General features: G+C 48.0%; 1 protein-coding gene across 4 annotated transcripts in view; it reads left to right on the forward strand.

Moving 5' to 3' along the window:
- Positions 1 to 20,722, forward strand: part of RHOC (ras homolog family member C) — a 33,926-nt gene extending 13,204 nt beyond the window's left edge. For 2 of the 4 annotated variants that reach the window (XM_077839179.1, XM_077839181.1), the window contains exons 2-5: positions 14,548 to 14,705; positions 15,362 to 15,482; positions 17,876 to 18,006; positions 18,604 to 20,722. In XM_077839179.1, coding sequence (XP_077695305.1) covers positions 14,550 to 14,705; positions 15,362 to 15,482; positions 17,876 to 18,006; positions 18,604 to 18,777 — 582 coding nt within the window. In that variant the 5' untranslated portion in view covers positions 14,548 to 14,549 and the 3' untranslated portion in view covers positions 18,778 to 20,722. Of the gene's footprint in view, positions 1 to 8,265; positions 8,366 to 14,547; positions 14,706 to 15,361; positions 15,483 to 17,875; positions 18,007 to 18,603 lie in introns of those variants that run through there. The other 2 variants (XM_077839182.1, XM_077839180.1) reach the window with 2 other exon arrangements.
- The last annotated feature ends 2,022 nt before the right edge of the window (positions 20,723 to 22,744 follow it).

The raw sequence follows: 22,744 nt of genomic DNA on the forward strand, positions 1-22,744 counted from the left end.
ACGTAGGATATAGGAAAAACCTTTCAAAAGCCTACTTAGACATTTCTGACTACTTGCCTCTTTTTGTGGGAGGGGAGGTATCTTCACAACCAAGACTTTTTCTTAAACCTAAAAAGAAAAGGAGTACTTGTGGCACCTTAGAGACTAACCAATTTATTTGAGCATAAGCTTTCGTGAGCTACAGCTCACTTCGTCGGAAATAAATTGGTTAGTCTCTAAGGTGCCACAAGTACTCCTTTTCTTTTTGCGAATACAGACTAACACGGCTGTTACTCGGAAATGTTTCTTAAACCTGGCATCCTTTCTTCAGTAGCTCAGTCCCCTTCGCTTAAATTCCCAGTTTGGAAAAGAGAAGGAGGGAGGGATAATTTGTGAAATGTTGAAATAGATTAACTATTTGATAAGGATAGTCTCTTACTCCCCTCTAATGTTCATGGGAGTTGAATCTGAGATGATTGAGACCCCTGTAAAGAACACTCAGAAATCACTAGTCACAACTTGAAGCATCTCAAAGGAGTCTGCTTTTCATGAAAAGCTGAATACCCACCTCCACACCCCTTTGAGGGATGTCAGGTTGGACACCCAAAATCTGCTAGTTCCTCCTGAAAGCTTTGGCTGTAGAGGCTTTCCATGTCTGATGTTGATGCCCTTTAATTATTCAGATTTTCTGCTGGCAACTTTAAACTAATCTCCTGAAATTTTCTTCATGATTTCCTCTGTGAACTTCTTGTGGTCTAGGGACTGTTATCTCAAACACAAACAAAGCCTTTTGCATTATGCATCTGCTACTCCCCAGGAAGGACATTGTAGTCTTGAGTGACACAAACACTACCTGAAAAGATAAGCTAATCTCTTTATGAAAAGAATGCAGGCTGGTATTTTATGAATGTTGATGGCAGATCCTAAGGGATGTGTAAAAAGAACAGGAGTACTTGTGGCACCTTAGAGACTAACAAATTTATTAGAGCATAAGCGTTTGTGAATTACAGCTCACTTCATCGGATGCATAGAATGGAACATATAGTAAGAAGATAAAGTGGAATTTGCCATACAAACTGAGAGGCTAATTAGTTAAGATGAGCTATTATCAGCAGGAGAAAAAAACTTGGGATGTGTGTCTGACTTTAAAGTAAGCCTCCAAAAGTAAGTTGGAAAAGAAGATGAATGCACTCAGGGTGAAGCTAAAGGGGGAAATATTGGAAGGCAAAAGAAATTTTATTGTAGGTGTCTTCATTTGAATTATGCACTTGGGGAGACCTAAAGAGATGTAGCTTTTGCACAAGTGAATATCTCAAACTTATTTCACCAGAAATATTTAATCAAGTGTTAAACAGGCATGATTGAGTTAAAATAGATTCTAAGCTTTTGGCTTGTTACGAGCAAAACTAGAGGGATATGGGTTGGTGGCTTTACATAGAGAACAAACATTGAGTTAGTGTCTGGCAATGGTCAGTGTCATTTTGCATTTGGATGACAGCAAAATATCTGGACTAACTGCTTGTATGATGTTGTTATAAAGAGGAGCAGGAGGAAATGGACCCATGACATGTATTTCTTCTAATGGAATTGTAATGGCTGGGCAGCGTTTCCATCCAACTGGTCACAAGTTCTCTGACACTAGCTTGCATTTAATATCTTGGAATCTCTGCTCGAAGGACTATTTCTGGCTGCTTACCCTTCCTTGTGAATACATGTGAGTCTCAACTCTGTGTTCAAGTTATGGGTGGGGTAGAACAATTTATTGGGTGGATGAGTCATGGATCTGTCTTTTGATTGCTCAGCCTCAGACAGGATGCATGGAGAACATGGGGCAGGAGATGTCTTTCTCTGTAAGATCAAGACTTCTATGGTAGCATTTGGGGAGAGAGGAAGAAAGAATGGGACAAGGGCAGGGTAGGAGAAGCCGCCTTTTGGCCTGATGACCCCCACAATTTTGGGAGTATCTTGAATTCCTCCATCTCTGAATATTGTAAGGGGCTGTTAATAAATTACGTAACACAGTATCATGTTATGTAATTTCTAACGGCCTGTAAAGTGCAAGGCAACAATCTGTGAGCTCCTGGCTTTTCTGCAATGAGCCTGGCCACTTCTAAAAGCATCTGTTTAGAACACTGTTGTATTTTCAGCAGCATTAATGCTTAGCTAGGGGAGTAAGGAAGTGGAGGGGAGAAGGAGGTGGAGTTGCATTATGGCTAGAGATGTGAGAAGAATTGAGGTTTTTGGTTCTTGTTTGGTTTGAATTGAAACAGAAATTTTCAGGTTTTTCTTGCTAAAATGAAAAAAATCATTGGAGTCAAATGCAACATTTTGAATGTTAATTTCAAAACAACATTTTCTAAACAAAAGGTCTAATGGAAATGGTTTGAAATTTCGGAATCTTTTAAAGGTGTGTGTGTTTGTTTTTGGCCAAAACTATTCATTGAACTCGACCTGATTCACAAATAGTTTTGGTGCCCCAAATAATATAATATTTGCCAAAAAGCCCTTTGCCCTGCTTTAATGGTGGCTAGTATTGCTCTTCCATGTTAGGCGCAGATTGCCGGCTGGGTTTGCTTTTACCAAATATTTGGATGCTAATATTTAAACTGTATTGTTAAATTTATTAACTTTAATTTGGGATATTGCAGATTATGTACTGGATGTACTTTATGACTTTTTAAACCAAACTCCGTACTTTTGGACAATTTTTAAGCATTCTACCCAGATGTATAGAGATCTTTTAACCTGTGTATTACATAGTTTTAACATCATCTTCAATAGAAATCCTGCTGGGCTCTGTGCTGGCTAATCTCACATTCCTTGCCTTTCTCTTCCTGTCTTCTGGGAACAGGCCACTTGTCTCCCTGAACTTCCTCCTTTCGCCACCCTGCAGACTGGCCCTTCCCAGGAACATCAGGGTGGCTCACAACCCCTGTCCCCTTCAGTTAAAGGCTTTTCGATTATGGAATAACAGACACAAGGTGGAAAGTGGGATTAGTGGTGGGCAAAGGACTCTTGTGTCCCAAGGCAAATATGTTAAGTGGCCCCAGGTTTACCTTGTCCTGTCTAATGAATCTGTGGCGTGATGCATGCATAGCTGATCTGCTGCTCGTGGTAAATAAAGATGGACTAACATGTAGGTGATTCATTCCTTCATCTGCTTGGATACAGTGTCCCGCACAAGCTTTCTATAGAGATGTGGGCATCAGAGCATATCATACCCTTTATTTTTGTCTGTCGCGCCAACATCTTGCATTTTCATGAGCTGAACTCCTGGGACCCGGATATCGACCTTTGTACAAGCCTTGGTGTCAGATCAGTTTGTCAGAGGGAGCCCTGATCTGTAGCAGATAGAAACTCCTGGAAGGCCCAGGTTCACACGTCACTGTCCAGGAACAGCTCCTTCCAGCTGACACAGCCAACCTACGTGTGTCTCTTGACCACACATTGCCCTGAAAGATGCCATCTGCATGTCTGCCCAGCCTTGGGGTTGGTGTTCTGTGAGTAATATTCCTGCAGGGATAGAATCCTAAGTAAGGAGGGCATCTGTGGGGTATGAGTACCTTGGGGGGACAGGAATCTCAGGTCATATGGGGTCCCTGGACCACCAATTAGGAATCCTTTCCCTCTGTTGTTGAAGGGTCACCCCAGTGGTGCAGCCAAGAGGGATTGGCAGCACAGTGCCAGGGAGCAGGCTGGCCCGTAGCTGGGGCAGGGGGGAGTGCCCTCATCGTACTGTTACATATGGTGCTAAGGGAGGGAGATGCTCCCAGACCAAGGAAGAGGGAGCCAGCCTAGGAGGACTTCCCCTTCGCACCCAGGCCCTTAGAGTTACTCAGAGGCAATGGGCCCTTTCTGGAGCTGACCTAAGTAATGTTGCAGCCTCAAACCCCGCAAGTAACCCTGCAAAGCTCTGGGCCCAGAAGTGGTGGTGGTGCAGCCGTTAAAGGTGACTAGTGCTGTGATTTGAAGTGAGCTCAACATGCTGAAGCCTGGATGGGTGGGGATTTGCCCTTGCAAGTTGCATCATTCAGCTGATGATGGCTTGCAGCTATTTTTAGTTCTTAAGCTTTCCTCAGGAAATTTCCCCTTCCCCCTAATGCCAGCTTGTTGGGGGTCCATGCTATCCACTGTCAGGTTAATGGCCCAGGATGGCCACATAGTTTGGATATATGGGTCTAAAGTGTCTGTCTACTCACTGTCTTCCCCCAACACACAAAATATCGCAACTCCTTTGCAAAATTCCTGATACCTGATGAGGTTTCCCACTTGCTGTTCTAACCTGGAATGCCCTTGATATTCTAAATATCTCTATCTTAAATCTACCACACCACTTACTAAAAAGCCACTGTTCATGTAGAGCTGCACAAAAGCAATCTTGTTTCAAAGTTTTACTAGCTGAGTAGTGGTGAGCCACTTGTAAAGACTATTTCCAGGTTTGGGCTGAAATCCTCTGGGATTCTGTCACCAAACAAAGAAATCCCCAGAATCCTTTCTGATTTTGTGTCTGTCTCTCTGTCTGTCATATGGATCATGGAGTGTAATTTAAGTGTGTTAATTAGGAGAGGTGCAAGTTAGTTGTGGAAACCAAGGCTGCTTGTTGATGTTGGGGAATGTTGTTGGGGTGGAAGGGGATGTAGTTTTTGTGGGGACTGGAAGCCAAGTCTCCATTGTTTTATTCCTGGCACTGCCTTTGGACAAATCTGTGCGGAATGCTAGCTAGGTTCACCTGGGTATCTCTCACCTGGTCAACTGCAGGGGCCTCAGTCATTAGTGTACCTCTGTCTCTGTTGTTATCTACCCTGTGGCATACAGTAATGCAGGGATCTGGGGGCTGTAACACTTCAGTCTAATCCAGATTACTGGGCTCAATGCAGGGATAACTGGCAGGGGTTTAGTGGCTTGTGATATGCAGGAGGTCAGACAGATGATTTGGTCGTCTCATCTGGCCTTAAACTCCTGATACTTCTCTACTTCCCAAGTGTGTGTTTAAAGGGGATTAATGTAATGCTTAATGTGTTTAAGAGCTTCAGACCTTTTGATGAGAGGCAATTCCTTTGTGCAAAGGATTGTTTTCAATACAATTGCGTGGGGACTGTACAAACAATTGTTGAAAAAAGGCATCAGGCAACTTGGGTTAAGGTCAGTCAAGTAAAATCTTAACATGTTGTGTAAAACTGGCCTTGTCCTAAAAAGTTAACTAGTAACTACCACAGAGTTACCTTCAGTTTTAATATTACTGTACCTTTTTTTTTTTTTGCTTTTAATTGGATTTGAATTCATTTCAAAGTCCTGAATTTCTCCTGGGTTAGGGCTGTCAGGTCTTGTCAAATTGATTCCTTCATTCTAATCCTACCCATCTGGTAAATTCCAGGTTAGCTTTTATTACTAGCCCTATGGCAATAACGGGCATTGGGCAGGGAACGCTCCATGGGTTGTGCTAGGACTGCAGTGCCTGCTGACCTCTTACGTTCCGGGGTTACTACAAGACTTAGTTTCAGAGCAGCAGCCGTGTTAGTCTGTATCCACAAAAAGAAAAGGAGGACTTGTGGCACCTTGGAGACTAACGAATTTACTTGGCTTTACCATGATAAAACGTCTCCACACTCCCCTTCACACCAGACATGTTTGCAGACAGTGTTTAGTGTGCTGTTCAGAGGCTATAAAAGCTGGACTGCTGCCCCTGATTTACAGAGGTGGGTTGTAAAGTGAATGCAGGGCTGCTGCCTTTGTGACTGGCGCAGCTTTAGGAAAGCCTCTGCTATGGGATTCTTTCCCAGATGCTTTGTAGCAGGAGCTAGAGCAGAACTAAATATGCAGATTAGAAGCACCCTCTTCAGCTTGCTTTTGAAATGTAAGTCAGCCTCTGAATTTCGTTCTTAATCTTTCGCTTCCAGCTAATTATGATGCAGCCTTAATCTTTTATTTCCTTTAATGTAGGAGCTGGGTGCATGTGTAATCATCCTGGGAGCAGACTGGGTTCTCTTACAGTAGCTTTTCATTCCGTTAACCCTCACGTACGAACGTGTTGTTTAAATAAAATACTTGTGACCAGCCAGGGCTCCTGACTGTCAGCTAATCTGTGCATTTGTGGTTTAGTGAGCTCATTTGGGAATGTGAATCCTTCCTAGATGAAATTCCTCAGTTAGTGCGACCTGGAATTTTCATGTGCGCATAAACTATTAAATACCTTCCTGTTCTTCTTGCCCAAAGAAAGAAGGGTCTGAAATGAGCGAGAATATTAACTTACTGCAGCAACTGTCTGTTCCTTGGTGGGGTGGAGTGTGACAGGGAGTGTGTTGTGTGTATGTGGGGGGAGAGAGTGGGTTTTGGGGGGCCTGAGAGCATGTCAGGATGCTGTCTTATAAGTTCCACCCCCCACGCACAGCATTCCACACTAATGGTTGCTTTGTCTCGGAGCAGATAAGCAGCCGGCTGTCAGAAACGAGGAGCTTTCAAAGGGCGTTTCGGCATTCCTACAGTCGATTCCAAACAATAAGAGTGGCCACTTGACTTAAGGGGATGATGGGACATTTCCAGAGGCTGGTCGGAGCACAGTAAAGCAACACCTCGTCCACACTGGCACCGCGGCGCTCCAGCGGGGGCGCAGCAAACGTTATCCCACTCGCCGAGGTGGAGACCAGCCGCGCTGTAGCCACAGAGTCAGAGCGCTCTACGTGCCTTGCCAGTGTGGATGGGGAGTGAGCTAGTGCGCCCGGGGCTCCTTTATTGGGCTGTCACTCGCAAGTGTAGCCAAGCCCTCAGAGTCCTATAGAATTGCAGGGCCTGATGGCCTGTCTGTCCTGAGGACCAGTTGAGACCACTAGTGTAGACATGCTGCCCTGATGTTATACGAGGCTTGTACAAAGGTAAGCGGAAGTGGCGGAGTGCCTTTTTGCACCAATGTAGCTATGCCAGAGGAAGAATCCCCAGTATGGAGAGCCAGCCACTTTGCCCATCCTGCTGTGCGTCGTTGTCACAAAATTGCCTGAGATTAAGAAGCTTTATGGGGAGGGAAGGAAATTAGCAATGTTCTCTTCAGTTTGGGTGTCAGTGCCCACTCTGGAGAATGGGGGAATATCTTCGCCCTTTACCTTTGCATGCTGCTCCTCTTGTCCTGTCCTGGAATTCAGTTTAATGACTTGACAAAGTTTTGCTATTCGGGCACAAAGCAGCTGCACGTTCAGGCCCTGCGTGTACAGCTAGGCACTGGAAACACAGTTAGAGCTCGCACAATGCATTATTCGTTCACACGCTGGCCCAGGCTGTTTACAAAGAGTTTGTCTGGAAAGTTACATTTTTGCAGATCTAAATTAGACAGCCACAGGCCTTTGAGGGGAGATGTGGGAGGGCTCTGAGCACTTTTTCCCTCTCATTATCTGAAGAAGATTGGAGTTTTAGCAATTCCCATTTTAATCTGTCTTGGCCCAATAACCTGTTAAGGGAGAGACAAATGAAATGGAGATCTCCAGCTCAGTGTGATCTTCACTCATTTTTATCATTGATGACAGGCACGTAAAAATCACTCTGGATGAAAGCTGACCTAATCAAAGGTGCTTTGTCCCCAATTCAGATTAAGCAGGTCAGTGTGAGAGTAAAGTCCCCCTGCATTAGTGCTAGAGAGCACAGTGTACAACTAACTAGTTCCTTTCTCTGCTTAAAAAGCTTCCTACTCCTAGGACTTGTCTACACTAGAAAGTTGCATCACTTGATCTATACCAGTCTAGTTAAAGCGGTACAACCCCCGAATGTGTATGCAGTTATTCTGGTAGAGATATTTCCCTTCTTGTGTGAAAATGGGAATAATGGTTGAAGACTCCCTTATTCTGGTATAGCCGCATCCACACTATGGGGTTGTGCTGATATAACTGTTCAGGATTAAAAAAGAATCACGCCCCTAACAGAAATGGTCACACAGGACAAAACCTGGGGACACTAGGCCATGAAATCTTTTTAAAGGGACTGGACTGTTATTGCTCTTTCTTTGAGGTGATTTGTGTTTAAAGCCAGCCCTGCAACATTCTGGTTGAGCAATCAACTCGTTCGTGTTAGGGCATGTCTACGCTTGCCATTTAAAGCGGGAAAAGTCCCTTTTTTGTGCATAAACCGTGGGAGCATCTACACTTGCCAATGACTTTTTGCGGTGAAACTCAGAAAACCACCTCCATGAGAGGCGTACAGCTCTTAACAGTGATGCTTCTGCAGTGATGTGTGAGTGAAGACACGTTCTTCCTCTTTTACAGAGCTTTTAGCCTCTGCAGGATATCCCACCGTGCCCGGGTGACCACTCTGGCCAGCAGCTCTGCTGTTCTGACGCCAGGTAGACAGACGTCCACCCGTCCCCTGGAAGGCCCCGGAACTTTAAATTCGCCTTTTTGTTTTCTTGGCAAGTGCTCACTTATCTGGTCAGGTGACGATGCCTGCTCCATGGGATCCCCTGCTTGGAGCGATGCTGAACTCCTGGAGCTGATCAGTGTTTGGGGAGAGGAGGCTGTGCAGGGACCCAGGATGCCCTGCAATCACACGCCCCCTTCCCCCAAGGCCTGTTGTCAAAATGGAGAGAGCTGCACTGTGGAATAGCTGCCCTCAGTGCGCTGCTCTCATCAGGGATGGAAGGGCTGCAAATGTAAACACTCACTTCCATAGGCGTCAGAAAGTGAGTACACAAACCAGTGCTTTCTATCACCGGTGAAACTGACAGCGCAAAAAGTCTGCAAGTGTAGACATAGCCTTAGACAGGTGAGTGAAATATCACTACTGTTTCTTCCCACGTCATGGTGAAAGTCAAGGAAATCTTCATTTGTACCTATGTTGGTAAACTTGTGAATATTTTGCCGGGCTGTCTTAAATTATTCCTGTGAGTTGAAGGAATCTGTTTTCCTTTTAACTGGGCCATGAACCAACATAAGGACAAATCCACATGCCTCTGTCCACATCATACACTGTACTCCCCCTCCCTGTTTACTTCCGGGAGAAGGATACAGTCTGAGCCCAGCCTGGGAGCCAGGAATGTCAAGTTCTAATCCTGGCTCTGACAGAGATTTCCAGTATAGCTTTAGGTAAGCTACACTCAGTTCCTGTAAAATGAGTCTAAGGCCTGGTCTAGACACATGTTCTGTAGCTATACCAGTGTGACCCCATGGTGTGGACATAGCAGTGTAACTATGAAAGTGCCTTGTATTGTTTACTATCCATTGTGCCATGCCGCTTAAAGGGGGGGCGGCATGTGTGTTGCTTCACCAAAGCAGGGAAAAATAATAGTTAAAAAGGAAAAATGGCTTGCAGGTCTACACTGCTGAACAAGGTGCAAAAATATGGAAGCACCTCTTCAAATGGGACTGTCCTTGGGAAATCTCATGCTATCTTACAATTAAAATGTGCAGGGAATAGTCTGCCTTCACTCTTCCTGACCTGCAGAACACATCTTTGCGAGAGGAGGGAGAAAAAGAGCACATACACAGGGCAGGCGTTACTTGGTGAGGTAGAAACGCTGATAGAAGGCCCAGGAATGATGAATTGTCTCCAAGAGGGACTTTGATATTTTGAAAAATGGTCTTATTACCTTGCAGGGAAAAAATCAAATTAAGCTGTGAAGGTGGCATACCTGGCTTTATAGGAAAAAACCAAAACCCTGCCTCCTGCAGGATCCGCAGGGAAAGCTTGTGGCTGTTGTGCTTACAAAAATCGTGTAGGTTAATCCCTTGGGGGCAGCCTTATCTCGGCAGGTATGCAGCAAGTCAGTGTTTGACTTCAGGCTACAGTGCTCAGAATGGTCAGGGCTGGTGCTGCTTTGGAAGGCTTTGTCCTCCCCACTGCTGGAGTGAATTGTAATTAATAAGGGATTAGACAGTGAGCTATCATTGAAGTCCTGTCCCAAGCCTTCCCTGGACACAGGGAATTCAGTGTGTTTTGCAGATGATAAAAGAACGAGTCAGACTCTTAGGATCAAGGAATCCTGTAAATCGGAGATGGAAAAGAACTGTTAGGTTATAGTGCATTTCCCAGCCAAGGGATGTTTGTTTCCTCGAGTATATATTTTTCTATTGCTTTGTTCAACCTAGTTTTAAGCTACCTGGTTCTTGTTTCACAGGAGGCATTTTGTGCCTGAGCACTGAGCCCTCTGTGGCTAAGTTATAATTGCCATATTGTGAGACTCAAGGACGTGAAGGCATAATTCTTTTTTTAAAAAAACCTGTCCCTTTTTGAAGTTCAGGCTGAAAATAGAATCGTTACTTTATCGAGGGATTTCAGTGCTCTTTGCTGAGTGCAGTTTGGCAGCACTGCCTACTCTCCGTACCAGGGCTAACTCAAACAGTAATTGTGTGGCAAAGGATGCTTTGTTATGGACCCTGGGTAAAATGATGCCAGATGTGCTCTGAGTGGGCTGCCCTGTGCCAGGCGTGTAGCTGACACTTACACACACAGGCCTCTGCTTCCTCTTCTCCGAACACTTTTGCACATTGATCTTAAGTGCTGACAAATATGCCATGCAACAGGCCCAAAAATACAGTCTCTGCTCCAAAGAGCTTACAGCTGAAGAACACACCATAGGTGTGTGTAACCTGGAGGGGATAGAGTTGTTTTTTTTATTTGTGAGTTGGTGTTGTGAAAGAATCCCAGAGGGATTTGAATGTAGAGGGTAGTGGCTTGGTGAAATGGGTTTGTAAGGCCTTTTCCATGCACAGAGAAGCACAGAATGACAGAAACAGCCAGAGTGGGAGAAGGAAATTAGATTGGGAGCGCAGGTTACATCCTCATCTGGACAAGGCCCCAGCGATATGAAGGCATGAGGATAGCACAGTAACATGTTTGAAAAGTCTTAGTCTAGACAAGGCTCCAGCCTTTAAAATGGGCTAGATAGATTGAGCTAAAGCATAGGTTCCTCACTAGCATTGCAGCTGTTATCCACAAATGGCCTAAAAACAGCCCTGCATAAGTAACACACCTTTTACGCTCTGCGGGTTTTCCACATCCTGCAGACTGTGAATATGGTGCAAGAAACACATACCTCAAACGAGGCTGGGTGTCCTCTGAAAACGCTGCTCTAGGAGCTTATTCGACCCCTAAATGTGGCTATCTGGAGATTCTCAGCTAATTCTGGGAATATCAACTGGTTTTTCTGTGAATTAACTCCATGAATGCCTCTAGCCCCCACCCTTCAGCAGCTTGTACAGCTGATTGGTGGACATTCCTCAAGTAGAAATGCTTATTCATGTTGGGTCTTGAGTTATTACATCATGGCACTACAGGCTTATTTTGTGGTAACTGAAATAATTACTGTTCAGTCAGGATGAGGCTGTGATGTGATGACGTTTATGTGATCAGTTAATCACACACTTATTTTGAAAGACAGCCCATTCGTGTGTTCCAAGTGAGCTTTTAGTGAGAGGTTAGAAACACAATCTCATAGTGTAAGGCAATTAATTACCTTAATCATTACTTTGTTTTTTTCAAGGTGGGGGGGGGAGAGAGAATAATTTGCTCATCATGTTAAAATGGATTCAGCTTGTTAAATCCTTTCTGCCACTATGCAACAGATAATAGGCATTTTGTGTGACAAGTTCTCGTGAATGCAAAAAGATGCAAAACAGACGGGTTCTCTGAATGATGCATGTGACATGACACGCATACACAGATGCCACAGTATGAGCAGAACATACTGTTTCTACTGACTTCCGACCCATTGGGTAGGTAACAAGGCACCAGGTCAAACCTCTGTCCTCGAAATTTACTAAGGGCGTGTCTACAGTTAAACCATGGTAGCAGCACGGCTGTGGCTGCCCTTTTGTAATGCTGCACTGAAGACACGCTCTCTGCTGACGGGAGGGGTTCCCCCTTCTGCGTAGTCAGTCTCCCTCCCTGAGAGGCAGTAGCTAGGTCGACAGAAGAATTCTTCCATTGCTTTACACCGGGAGGTGAGGTCAGCGTAACTACATGTGGGTTTTTCACCCCCCTGAGAGATGTAGTGATGCCGATGTAAGTTCTCCGTGTAAACCAGCCCTTAGGACTGAGACTGTGAGCTCTTCAGCACAGGGACCTTGTCTTTTAATATGGTGGCACAGCCTGGGGCCTGACCTTGAGTGGTATCTCTAGACAGAGTGATGTGAGAGATTGCACTGTAATGTGCTTTGGATACTTCTGAGTGTCAAGGGTACACTAGTAGAGCGAGGGTTTTCGGACTTCCCGGGTTAGTGCAGTTACAAGGGCAGGCACAAACCGTATGTAAATCCTTATGTAAATGTGGAGCTGGGGATGGGTGCTCATTGTCGTTATTCAAATCCAGATAAGGGTGTGCAAAATTTAGCCACAGGCTGGGACACTGGGGCAGCTGGTGGCCCAGTGCAGTTTGGCATTTCAGGGCAAACAGCAGTCGCGCTTATGGGCTGTACAGATTGGAACCTCCTCTCCCCGGGGACTCCAGGAGGGGTTGCCTCGCCTCTGTAGCGAGTGCAAGGGTTGCTGTCTAGGCAGAGAGCAAAGTCACCTCCCATGAACGTTGCACAGTATTTCCCTTCAGAATAGTGGTATTAGGTGCCCGGCTCTGCACTGCAGACCTGTGGATCAGTTCATGACTTGTTCTCTAGCAGCAGCAGCCATCTGTGCAGCTCTAACAGACTTGTCTAAGGTGCTCTTCTTTCCACCCAACTTTAATAATCAACGTGCTTTGATTGCTATTTGTGCCCATTACTGCTCAGGGCCCTGTGTGAAATGGCTCAGTCCAGTTCCTTGTGGGCCACCATCGCAGTGGCGTAGCTGTCCCCCTTGCTAGCAAGCTGGGTAGACTCAAGAACTGAACGGAGATAAAGAATGAATTACCCAGTCACCTTTGGAAAACAGGAAGTGGAAGGTGTGCTCCAGGTCAGCAAGGTGTGGTGTGGGGAGAGCGTTCAGTGCCACTGCACAGGTTACACCTGTGGTGAAGAAGAAGTGAGTTTGTCTCTTGAATTGTCACCGTGGCACTTTTCTCATACGTTACTTTCACTCAGGGCTTCTCTACACTTGAAATGCTACAGCATAGACACTGCCTAGCTGATGGGAGGGGTTCTGTCAGCGCAGGTAATACAATCCCTGGAGAGGTTAACCCAGCCGTTAACTCATCTTAACTACCATGCCTGGGAGTGAAGTTTTCACACCCCTGAGTGAGATAGCTGGGTGACCTAACTTTTTAGTGTAGACCAGGCCTCAGTAGAGGGCAATAAAACTGCCTCTTGCTTATCTCTGCCTCTTGCTTAGCCCTTCCTTGTCTCTGGATTGATAAGTCTGTGTTCAAAGGCAAGGCTGGAAAGTGTTCCAGGAATAAAACCTCACTTTATCACCCAGCGTGGACCTGTATCCTCTGTCTACACTATTGATGTAGTCACTTGCCATTTCCTTGGCTCTCTGTTTACTGCTGGCCACTTGACTGAAGTCAGGCATTTGATCCGTCTTCTGGCATAGACACTGAATCTAATTTTAAGAGTTGGAATTCTTGGAGTCCTCAGTATTGAGCAGGAACCAGCTGTTTTGTATTGCAAGTGGTATCTGAGACTCCATCTAAACTGGTCCAATCCTGACCATGCCTGATGTTCCTTGCCTCTTGTGCATATAGGAATCTTTGTTCATAATCTGGGAGGAGGGTAGATACTAAGCACTACCCAGCAGGTTCACTTACAGAAATCCAGAGTGATGCTGCTAGATTCCCTGTTTATTTCAGTGGCGTTACACCAGCAGGGAATTGACCAATGGTATTCTGCTTTTGCTTTCTTACCCTGTAGAGCTCATGTTTGCTGTGCCCTCCTGGCAAATGGAAGCAGTTCATAACTTCACCGTTTTACTTGAAGATCTTCTAAATCAAGACTAGTTTTAAAGGCTGGTCGGGTTTTATCCCATTACTTCATGACTCCCTTTCTCTAATTATATTACTGACCTTGCGAAAAGACCCAGAAAGATTGTGTGCACGGGGATGTAGCCAGGAAGTTGCATTTTAAAAACTAGTGCACTGTCAGCTCTTTTTATTGACTGTTCGGATTTATAGAGTTCCCAGACTCTGGGCTCTTTCATGTGAATGTCTATAAATCCACGATGTACCCAGAATTCATAATGGGACACAAGCAATAAGCCGTGTGGCCTATCCTGATGATTGTACCCCCAAAATTTGAGACCCACTTCTCGTGCTCAGAAGGATCCAAAGCACGTTTGAAAAGCAGCAACGTGGATACGTGCAATGCTGGGAATGCTCAGGCTCGTGACGGGTGTTCTGTGCAGTGCAGTAACTTGCCTACCAGAATCTGGCTAGGCCCCTGGGCTTACTCCTGACTGGCAGTGAAGTGTGCCATAAGGACTTCTGCAAGTGGTGGGGCAAAGTAACCTCTGTTATGTACCATCAGGGAGAAGGGATCTGCAGTGTACCCTCCTCCCCCAAACCAGCCCCACACTGAGTTCTGGCATTGATGTGGAGCCCAAATCTTGGTGCTGCACTTAAATGCACAGGGCTGCGTGGCCCATAAGAGAGCAGCACAAAATGAGCGATGTGTGCTGTGCCGTTGGCCTTCCTGGGGGCTGTGGCTCACCTTGCTCTTGTCTCTGCAGCAATGGCAGCCATCAGAAAGAAGCTGGTGATTGTGGGAGATGGCGCTTGCGGGAAGACCTGCCTGCTGATCGTGTTCAGCAAGGACCAGTTCCCTGAGGTCTACGTGCCGACAGTCTTTGAGAACTACATTGCTGATATCGAAGTAGATGGAAAGCAGGTAACTTTCCTGGGGGTCTTGGGCCATCTGCGTTTGCCTAGCGCCTGTATTCCCAAGCCGCGGACAGTCTCTGCACGAGGGACTCTTCAGCTACAGCTGCCGTGCGCTCGGCAGATCTGCTCGCTTCCCCTCTGGTGGAATGTTTGCCGTGTGCTCTTCCCCTCCATCTGCCCGCTTCTTGCCATGCCGTCTGTCCAGTGACACAACTCATCCCCCTGTCCCAATGCTTTGGCCATGGCAGCCTGGCTCCTCAAGCCCTGTGCCAGGCATTACTGTTGAGACTATTCGAGGTCTCGGCTATTTACCGTTTTTCTCCAGTACCTCCGAGAGGAGGAAAGGCCTTTCAGCAGGGGAGGAAGAGAGAAGCAAAGACCGACAGGCTGCTTCCAGCAATGCTCTCCTCAACCCAGCATGCAGTGGCAAGCTCAGCAGGGTGGGCCCACGGACATGGATTAGGGAAGGGGCATTGCCTGGTCACCTTTAAATCTACCAGAATTAGCAAAGCAATTTAATTGTCTTAACTGAGAAAAACGGATTGCTTCCCTGCCAGAGAGAATTGCCATCATTACAGCCTGAGGCAGTTGGGGGCTGGGGTGGGGTGGGGGGGGTTGGTCGTCTGGTATGCTGCTGCCTTCTTTAAATCTCTCCTTCTCTAGGTGGAACTGGCCCTTTGGGACACAGCGGGGCAGGAAGACTATGACCGGCTGCGGCCCCTCAGCTACCCAGACACAGACGTTATTCTCATGTGCTTTTCCATCGACAGCCCAGACAGTTTAGGTAAGATCACTGGGGCCAGGGGAACAAACGTGGGGTTTAGGAACTAGACTGAACTTCACTGCTATGCACAAAGCCACTTGGTAAGTGGGTGGGCCTTGTGCTGCTGGCCCGCTGCACAGGGGTGAAGTTCGCTCTAAACAGGACTATTAACAACATGTTCTTCCAAAACCATTAAGCCCAGGCTTGGATTGAGAGCGCTCTGCTTGCAGTCTGCAGAGATGCGTCTGGCTGAAAGCCTAGAATAGCCTGGAGAGGAACGGAAAAGTTCTTGTTAGCAAACAAACTCGGCACTCAGTAGACTTAGAATGTCACGGCATCGCTCCTGCTCGGCTTCTGCAAGTCAACTCCTTCCTCGTGCAACCTCCTCAGCTGCAAAATAAATGGAGCCCTGTCCAACCCGCCCCATGCCCTCGCCGCTCATTCCTTCTGCAGCACCTGGGTGTAAACCCAAGTGGATAGAGAGGAGTCTGACACTTGACAATGTAGGTGTTGGCAGATCCAGGTATTGTCTGGCAATGTCAGGGCGAATTCCAGTGGATACTCTGTCCTGGCTTTCAGGGATAGGGCCTGGGGGCCAAAATGCTTCAGCTGTTCTTGACAATGGCTGGGGCTCCTGAAGAGAGCCATGTGTCTGAGCTAGCACTAGTCACTTGCCAGGTCTTGATTTCGGCCTGGTCTCCCCTGTAGCCAAAGGGCGTATCATGCGCTCTGTCCTGCTCTGGGCATCAGCAAAAACCTACCCTGCTCTTATATATAGTGCGTTTGCTTATGCTGCCAGAAAGAGATCCCGGAAGATGAGGCCTGCAGTCTATCCAGAACTCCCACCAGCCCCTTCTGCAGCCTGCCTTAGGTGACTAGAGTGAAACCTGCAGGAGCAGAAGTGCAGATACCTTGTGGCACTTCTGCTCCATTCTCAGGCGCTCCATGCCCAACAAATTCCTGGCTTTCAGCAGGGTTATAGTGTCTTTTCACAGCCCACAAGAAGGCCGTAGGAAAGTGGAGCCAGGAGCACAGTTTTGCCAGCAAACCAGAGCTCCGTTGCTAAATCTAGTGTCCAGTCTGGTTGTCCTGACATTGTGAAGATCTAGTCCAAACCCAGGGGAGCTGGTGCTCGTGCTGAAGAGGATCTCTCCCTCCGTAGCAATGATCTCCTGTGTTGAAGAGGACATGATTCTGCTCCTCTCCTACCTGCTGCACTGGCAATGTGTAATTCACATGCTGGCAGTGCCTTCGTTAAAGCGGGTGTGTTGAGGGGAGTTCTGACTTCCATTCCTGGCTGCCTGTGGTTCTCCCTGACCCTGGATATTTTGTGGCAGATGATCTACTTTCCTTTGACGCTTCTTCATAGTAAAGAAAAAGAAATTTCTCCTGGGAAACCTGTTGTGTAACTTGTTCATGTCAACGTCAATCACTGCTAAGGCCTTGTCTACGCTCAAGAATGGCCCCAATGCAGTAACTGGTGTCACTGCATCACTGCTGAATCGGGGCCGTTTGTGAGCATAGATAAGGCCCAAATCTTCATGCTTCCATTTCAGTAAGTTGCTGTGCTCGGCAGGCTGCAGGTTTAGGCAGAGGCTTTGAGGGAAGATAGGTGTGAGGATGTTTCCCAGAGTGCTCTCTGCTTGGTACAGTGTCTCATCAGTTGCTTGGGAGAGAGGAGGGGGGCTGGCAGTGGGACTCTCTGGACCAAGGAGGAATTGGCTACCTTGGTGCCACTGGCAAGAGAAGTCCCCTCCTCCATGCTCATGGGTGAACAATTGTCTGTCACAGCTGTGATTACAGCTCTTGCTAAACCACCCCATTTGGCTTGCAGGCCCGTGCATGATTGTACCACATCCTGCTCAAGTGCCCTTCAGTACTGTCCATCAGGGAGAGAGGGACTACAGTGCTCCTTTTCACAAGGAAATGGCGGCTAATTGCAAATGATGCTGTCCCTCTACCAGCTGGAATCAACACACTTGGCAATCAGACCTCATGAGTGTCTGTTCCCTTCCCCCAGCTCCTTGGCATGTTCTCGCTCTCTGAAGGCCCTTCTGTTTGCCATGTCTGTAGGGGTGTCACTAGCAATCCTGCTGGGGTTTGGGTGGAGATTTTTCTTCACGCTTTTTTCGGTGGTGTGAAGAGCAGTGTCCGCTTGAAGCTGTGATGGGGGTATAGGACCCAGCCTCTCTGCTAATGACACAGCCGTCAGGGTGTGCGGATAAGGCTCTCACTGTATCTCTGTCCTGTGCAGCTCAGCAGTACAATTTCTCCAGGAAAGAACCTAAAACATGTGCCTTTTATAACGTCGTAGGAAGGCAGCAGCGGTAGCCTGGCCTGCAAGGGGGTTGCTATGATTTTAAAAAGCCCTGTCAGCTCAGTGCAAAGTCCTTACCTGTGCTTGGCTTTTCCAGAGAACATTCCTGAGAAGTGGACTCCGGAAGTGAAACACTTCTGCCCTAATGTTCCTATCATCCTGGTCGGAAACAAGAAGGACCTACGGAATGATGAGCACACCCGGAGGGAGCTAGCGAAGATGAAGCAGGTAAAGGGGCTACATAACCTCTAGTTGCAATGCCAGCATCCCTTCAAGGAAAGTTCCACCACATCTGTGCAGACACGTTTGCTCTTCTTGCTGTGCTGCGTAGCCCCACGGCAACCACAGTGCATCTGGGGTCAGGCATGTTCTGTGGGGATAAGTCAGGCCTGCAGCTACTTGTAACTTCCTCTTTCAGAGTGCCCTGGAGCCTCTCGTGCATTGAGGGGTAGAGGGTGGTTGCCCATTGAGAGCAGCTGCCTCTGCACGAGGCAATGGTGATCCCTGCTCCACAGTAACAGGGCAATCCCTTGGCTCAGCCCAGACTGACCTGCTGATGCCTTTCCCAGCTGTGCAGTTACTCCTGCGGAGGTTTACTGACTGCTGTTGCTGCCTTGTTAATGTTCCAGCAGAATCCCAGTCCCTGAGAGGTGCAGGATATTAAAGTATTTCCAGAGACGATCCTAGCTGCTCCTCCACAGAGGGAGGCACTCAGATAGGAGTAGTCATGGTTGTATCAGTACCTAGAGGTGCGGCGCCTCTCTGACTGCATGTCTGGCCTGCTTAACTCCGCATTCTAAAGGTTTATTTTGTAATTACTCTTAGGAGCCAGTGAAGCCGGAGGAAGGGAGGGACATGGCTAACAGAATCAATGCCTTTGGATACCTCGAGTGCTCTGCCAAGACGAAGGATGGCGTGCGGGAAGTCTTTGAGATGGCCACTCGGGCTGGCTTACAAGTCAGGAAAAACAAGAAGCGTAAAGGCTGCCCACTCCTGTAAAGCAGCAATGCCCGTGAAGAAGGTGACTGCCATCTGTACTGTATCTGTCTTTTCCTGCACCCCCCTCCCATGTGTGTGAACGGGGTACAGGATGGGAAAAGCGCTGTTAGGTCTGATGTCTAGAGAATACAATGTGGCCTGCACCCCACTGCCCAAAACCCACTACCTGAAGCACGTACGGGAGGCGTCTAGTGCTGCTTCTCTGTGCCATGCGTGGACTGTCCTCCTAAGCCGGTCCTGGGCTCTGAAGGGCCAAACGTCTTTGGCAGACACTTCTGTTTTGTATACACCATACAGTGCATTTGAGTAGCTCTCGGTATTGTACTTCAGTCCCATTTTATACTAATCCCTCATCCCCTGTTACTGTCTGATGCTCTGTACAGATTCTCTGCAATATTTAATCTCTGCCTTCATACTGTTCCATTAGACTCTGCACAATAAGGAAGCTCTGACACAGTCTGTTCTAATCCTTGCCTGTGGGTGTGTGTTCCTGTCCTGGAATCCTGGTTGTGTTTTTCTCTCCAAGCCAAGATGTTCAGCGGCTCCAGCTCCAGGGGGGTTTGGATTCTCCCTCTGGTTAAGGTGTACAGCACACCCACCTGCATTTTGTACACAGACTCACCAAAGCAGTCTCTGTTCTGTCTGCACTCAGAGCCTTGCCCGATTCCACCAGTGCTTTGCAAGGAGCTGTGCTCTGCTGCTCTCAGAAATGCCCTCTGCTGTGCTTTCCCTTTGGACCTGCCCTGTGGTGGTGTCCTCTTACCCTCTTTAAGTAAAGTACGGCCTTGTAAAATAACCATTGGCTGGGTCGTCTTGTACATTAAAATGCATAGTTGGGAGAATAAATGCAAATTGGCATTTTAATAACCGTAACTTAGCGCTTGTGCACCATTATTCTGCCCCATGCACACAGACCTCTCGGGTCTCCTGCTCCCCTCTCCTCTAGCTTCCTGGGGATGGTCTTCATTTATCCCCGTGCCATGCAGCTGGCTTGAGGGGCTAGAGCAGGGAGTTGCCAGTCAGGACTTCTTGGTTCTTGTGGACGAAATTCAATGGTTTTGTCCATAACTTGCCTAACCTTAGGCACAGTGCCTCCTACCTCGGCCACCCTGTTTGCAAAATAAGAGTTAGAACTACTTGCTTCACAGGCTGGTGTTCATTAATGCACCCTGAGCGCCCTGCAAACGGCCTGGAGAGGGGCAAAGGCTGCCTATTGCATCTTTCAGTTTCTTTCAAGCCCTAGTTCTAATCACCCTGTTTGACTGAGGTTCCCCACCTCTGCCTTGTCGGGCCGAGGGGAGGATGCCCAGCTACAACTAAGACGGGAGGGATGGGAGGATTCTACATCCCCTGCCAGCACAGGGGTTGAGCACTTTGGGCACGTTACGGAAACCGAACAGCTGAGCTGCTCTGGGGAGGCGAGTTCCATGATGACGAAATGCAAAAGGAAATGTCATGAGTGGTTTGGTCAGAGTCTTTATGTAAATGCTGTTCCGGGGCTGGGTCATAGGAAATGGGGTGGCTCAGCTTTCTTCCCTAAGAAGCACAGTGTGTGTCTGTTCTGCACAGCTAACAGTGGTTATCGTCTGCAACACCTCATGCTGATTCTCTGCTGGGAACTCCCCAGTACGCCAGCGGTTTCTGCAATGGGGTTTCACCCAATGCTCACATGAGATAGGGAAACCGAAATCTCTTCCCTTTTCCGCATTGGAACAAATAAAACACTTTGAAACTTTCTACAAAACCAAACTGAAAAACCAAACCCGACTTTTTGACTGATAAAAACCCTTTGATAAAGTCAAAACATTGTTATAATTTTGACTGTTTCAAAAAGTGATTTTTAAAAAGCAGTTCCGATTTGATGTCAGTTGGGACATTTGGGCACCGTCACAACACTTCATTCTGACATTTTCTCAATAAAATTTCACCAGCAGCTGCATTCCCACAGGCAGTCTTGTTTTTGTGAAATGGCATTTTCTGATTGAAAACCGGGCTCTTGGAACGTTCTGTCCACACTCTAGAAATGCTCCCTAGTTCCCCGACACTGAGCAGGGGGAGCAAATGCACATGTACGTTCAGGCCGGGCAAATAGACCTGGAGCATCCTGATGCTGTTGCCTGCTTTAATCGTGAGCCTGAATGTTTGGAAGATGTCAGGTTTAGAGTAGGGGATCTTTGACAGGATTTGCGGGCACCAGGACTTTGTCCTCTCTCCTCCTTCTGAGCAGAGAGAAGAAGGATGTTTGAAATGAAGAAATACCACATTGCATCATGCCCAGAATGCACCTTGGGGAACAGTACAGCCCTTTCTGTTGCCCTGTCCTGTTTGTGGCCAGCAGGAGTGGAGATAGAAAGCAGTACAAATGCCTAGCGTAAGGCAAACCTTATACCTTTGTGTGTCTGCTGCATGGGTGAATGAATGCGCTGTCAGTGCTGGGTTAGTCTCAGATAACCTCCCCTGCCCATTTGGGGGCTAATTATTTGTGAACTGTCTGAGATGAGCCTGACTGCCCACCCCCGCCTCTGGTTTGGATGCCTGTTCCCGTAGAGCAGCATATTCCTAGTCTGCGGTGGGCCATGCACAGCTCCTCTAGGGCTTTGGGAGAAGGGGAGTTCAGGGCTGTGAGCAAAGGAAAGAGACCCTGTGCTCCCTAACTACTGCTGCTCAACATAAACATCCCATGAGTCAAAGCCTCTTACCAGCAAGGGTCTCCCCCCACAGCTGAACTGGCGCTGTGAGAGCAGTGACCAGCCTGGTGCCCATCGCAGCACACTGCAGTGGGGCTTGCTGCCCGTGGGAGGACCCGAGGTAGGCTGGTGTGGCCATGCTGGAGTCCCTGCTGTCGGTGCTGCCTAGCTCAGCTATGGCTACACGTGCTGCTGCTAAACCCGACTGCAGCGTAGACAGGCCCTTCCCCAGGTGCCTTCTCCTTTCACAAGTCACTGGCCCCAGGGAGCTAGCCATGAGAGTGACACTGGAGAGCTGCTGAGCCTTGCCTGATGCGTGACACAGTGCTGTGTGCTGTACTCAACATGCTCGTCAAGTGAGACTTCTCCAGTCGCAGACGGGGAGCTGCTGTGAGCAGCCCGTCATTGCACACAAGCCGCTGGAAAACCAGTGCCCCTTCCCCTTACTGCTGCCACTTCAATTCCTTCTTCCTAACACCTCTCCTCCGCGGGAGACACAGGCTTTGGCGTTCCAGCTGAGCCCCAGAGGAGCGACGTGGCCGGCCGGGGAATCCCTCACCAGACTCTGAACTCCCTCCAGCCAATGGATGGTATCCACGTTCGGCTGAGCGCCAGGGCCTGGGCTAGAGAAAAGCCAGGAGATGCGCCAGAGCCCAGTCCTGTGGAAGGAAAACACTCCCCCTTCCCACTTTGTCTCTGCCTGGCAGGCAATCAACCAGCAAGGGAAGGGGCTGGGGCTCAGCTGGGGGTGCCTCATTCAGCACCCCATGCATCTGCTGCTCCCATAATTCACTAGCTGAGTTATGGGGCTGTGAATGGTGCAAAGAGCGGCCCGCTCAGCCCCAGCCAGAGTGCAAACTGCAGCTGAGCGGGAGGGAGGCTAAGAGAGATTCTCTCTCAGGCTGAGACAAGGCCGGGAAGGGAAAGGCCTGGCATGGCTCCTGCTTAGTTTTCTTTCCACAGAAATGAACACAGCTGGTTACATGATTCCTGCCTACTTTACCTCTGCCCCTGCCATGAGCCCAGGTTTATCTCCTAAGCCTCTAGAGACTCGTGTGCGGCTCCAGGAAGGGGGAACATATTTGTCCTGTCCCCACTTCATACTATCCCTCCCCTGTAAACAGTGCCCAGCATTGCCCCCTGCCTCGGCTTCTGCCAGCAGCATTATGCTCCGCCCGTGAATCCGGCTCCCCCGTCCCCTGGGAGCAGTGCCCAGCTGCCCAGGGACAGCCGAGGCACTGCTTGAGAGCTGTACAGACAAGCACACAGTGTTTTCCTCT

This window comes from Eretmochelys imbricata, chromosome 21 (assembly GCF_965152235.1).
Source record: "Eretmochelys imbricata isolate rEreImb1 chromosome 21, rEreImb1.hap1, whole genome shotgun sequence".
Lineage (NCBI taxonomy): Eukaryota > Metazoa > Chordata > Testudines > Cheloniidae > Eretmochelys > Eretmochelys imbricata.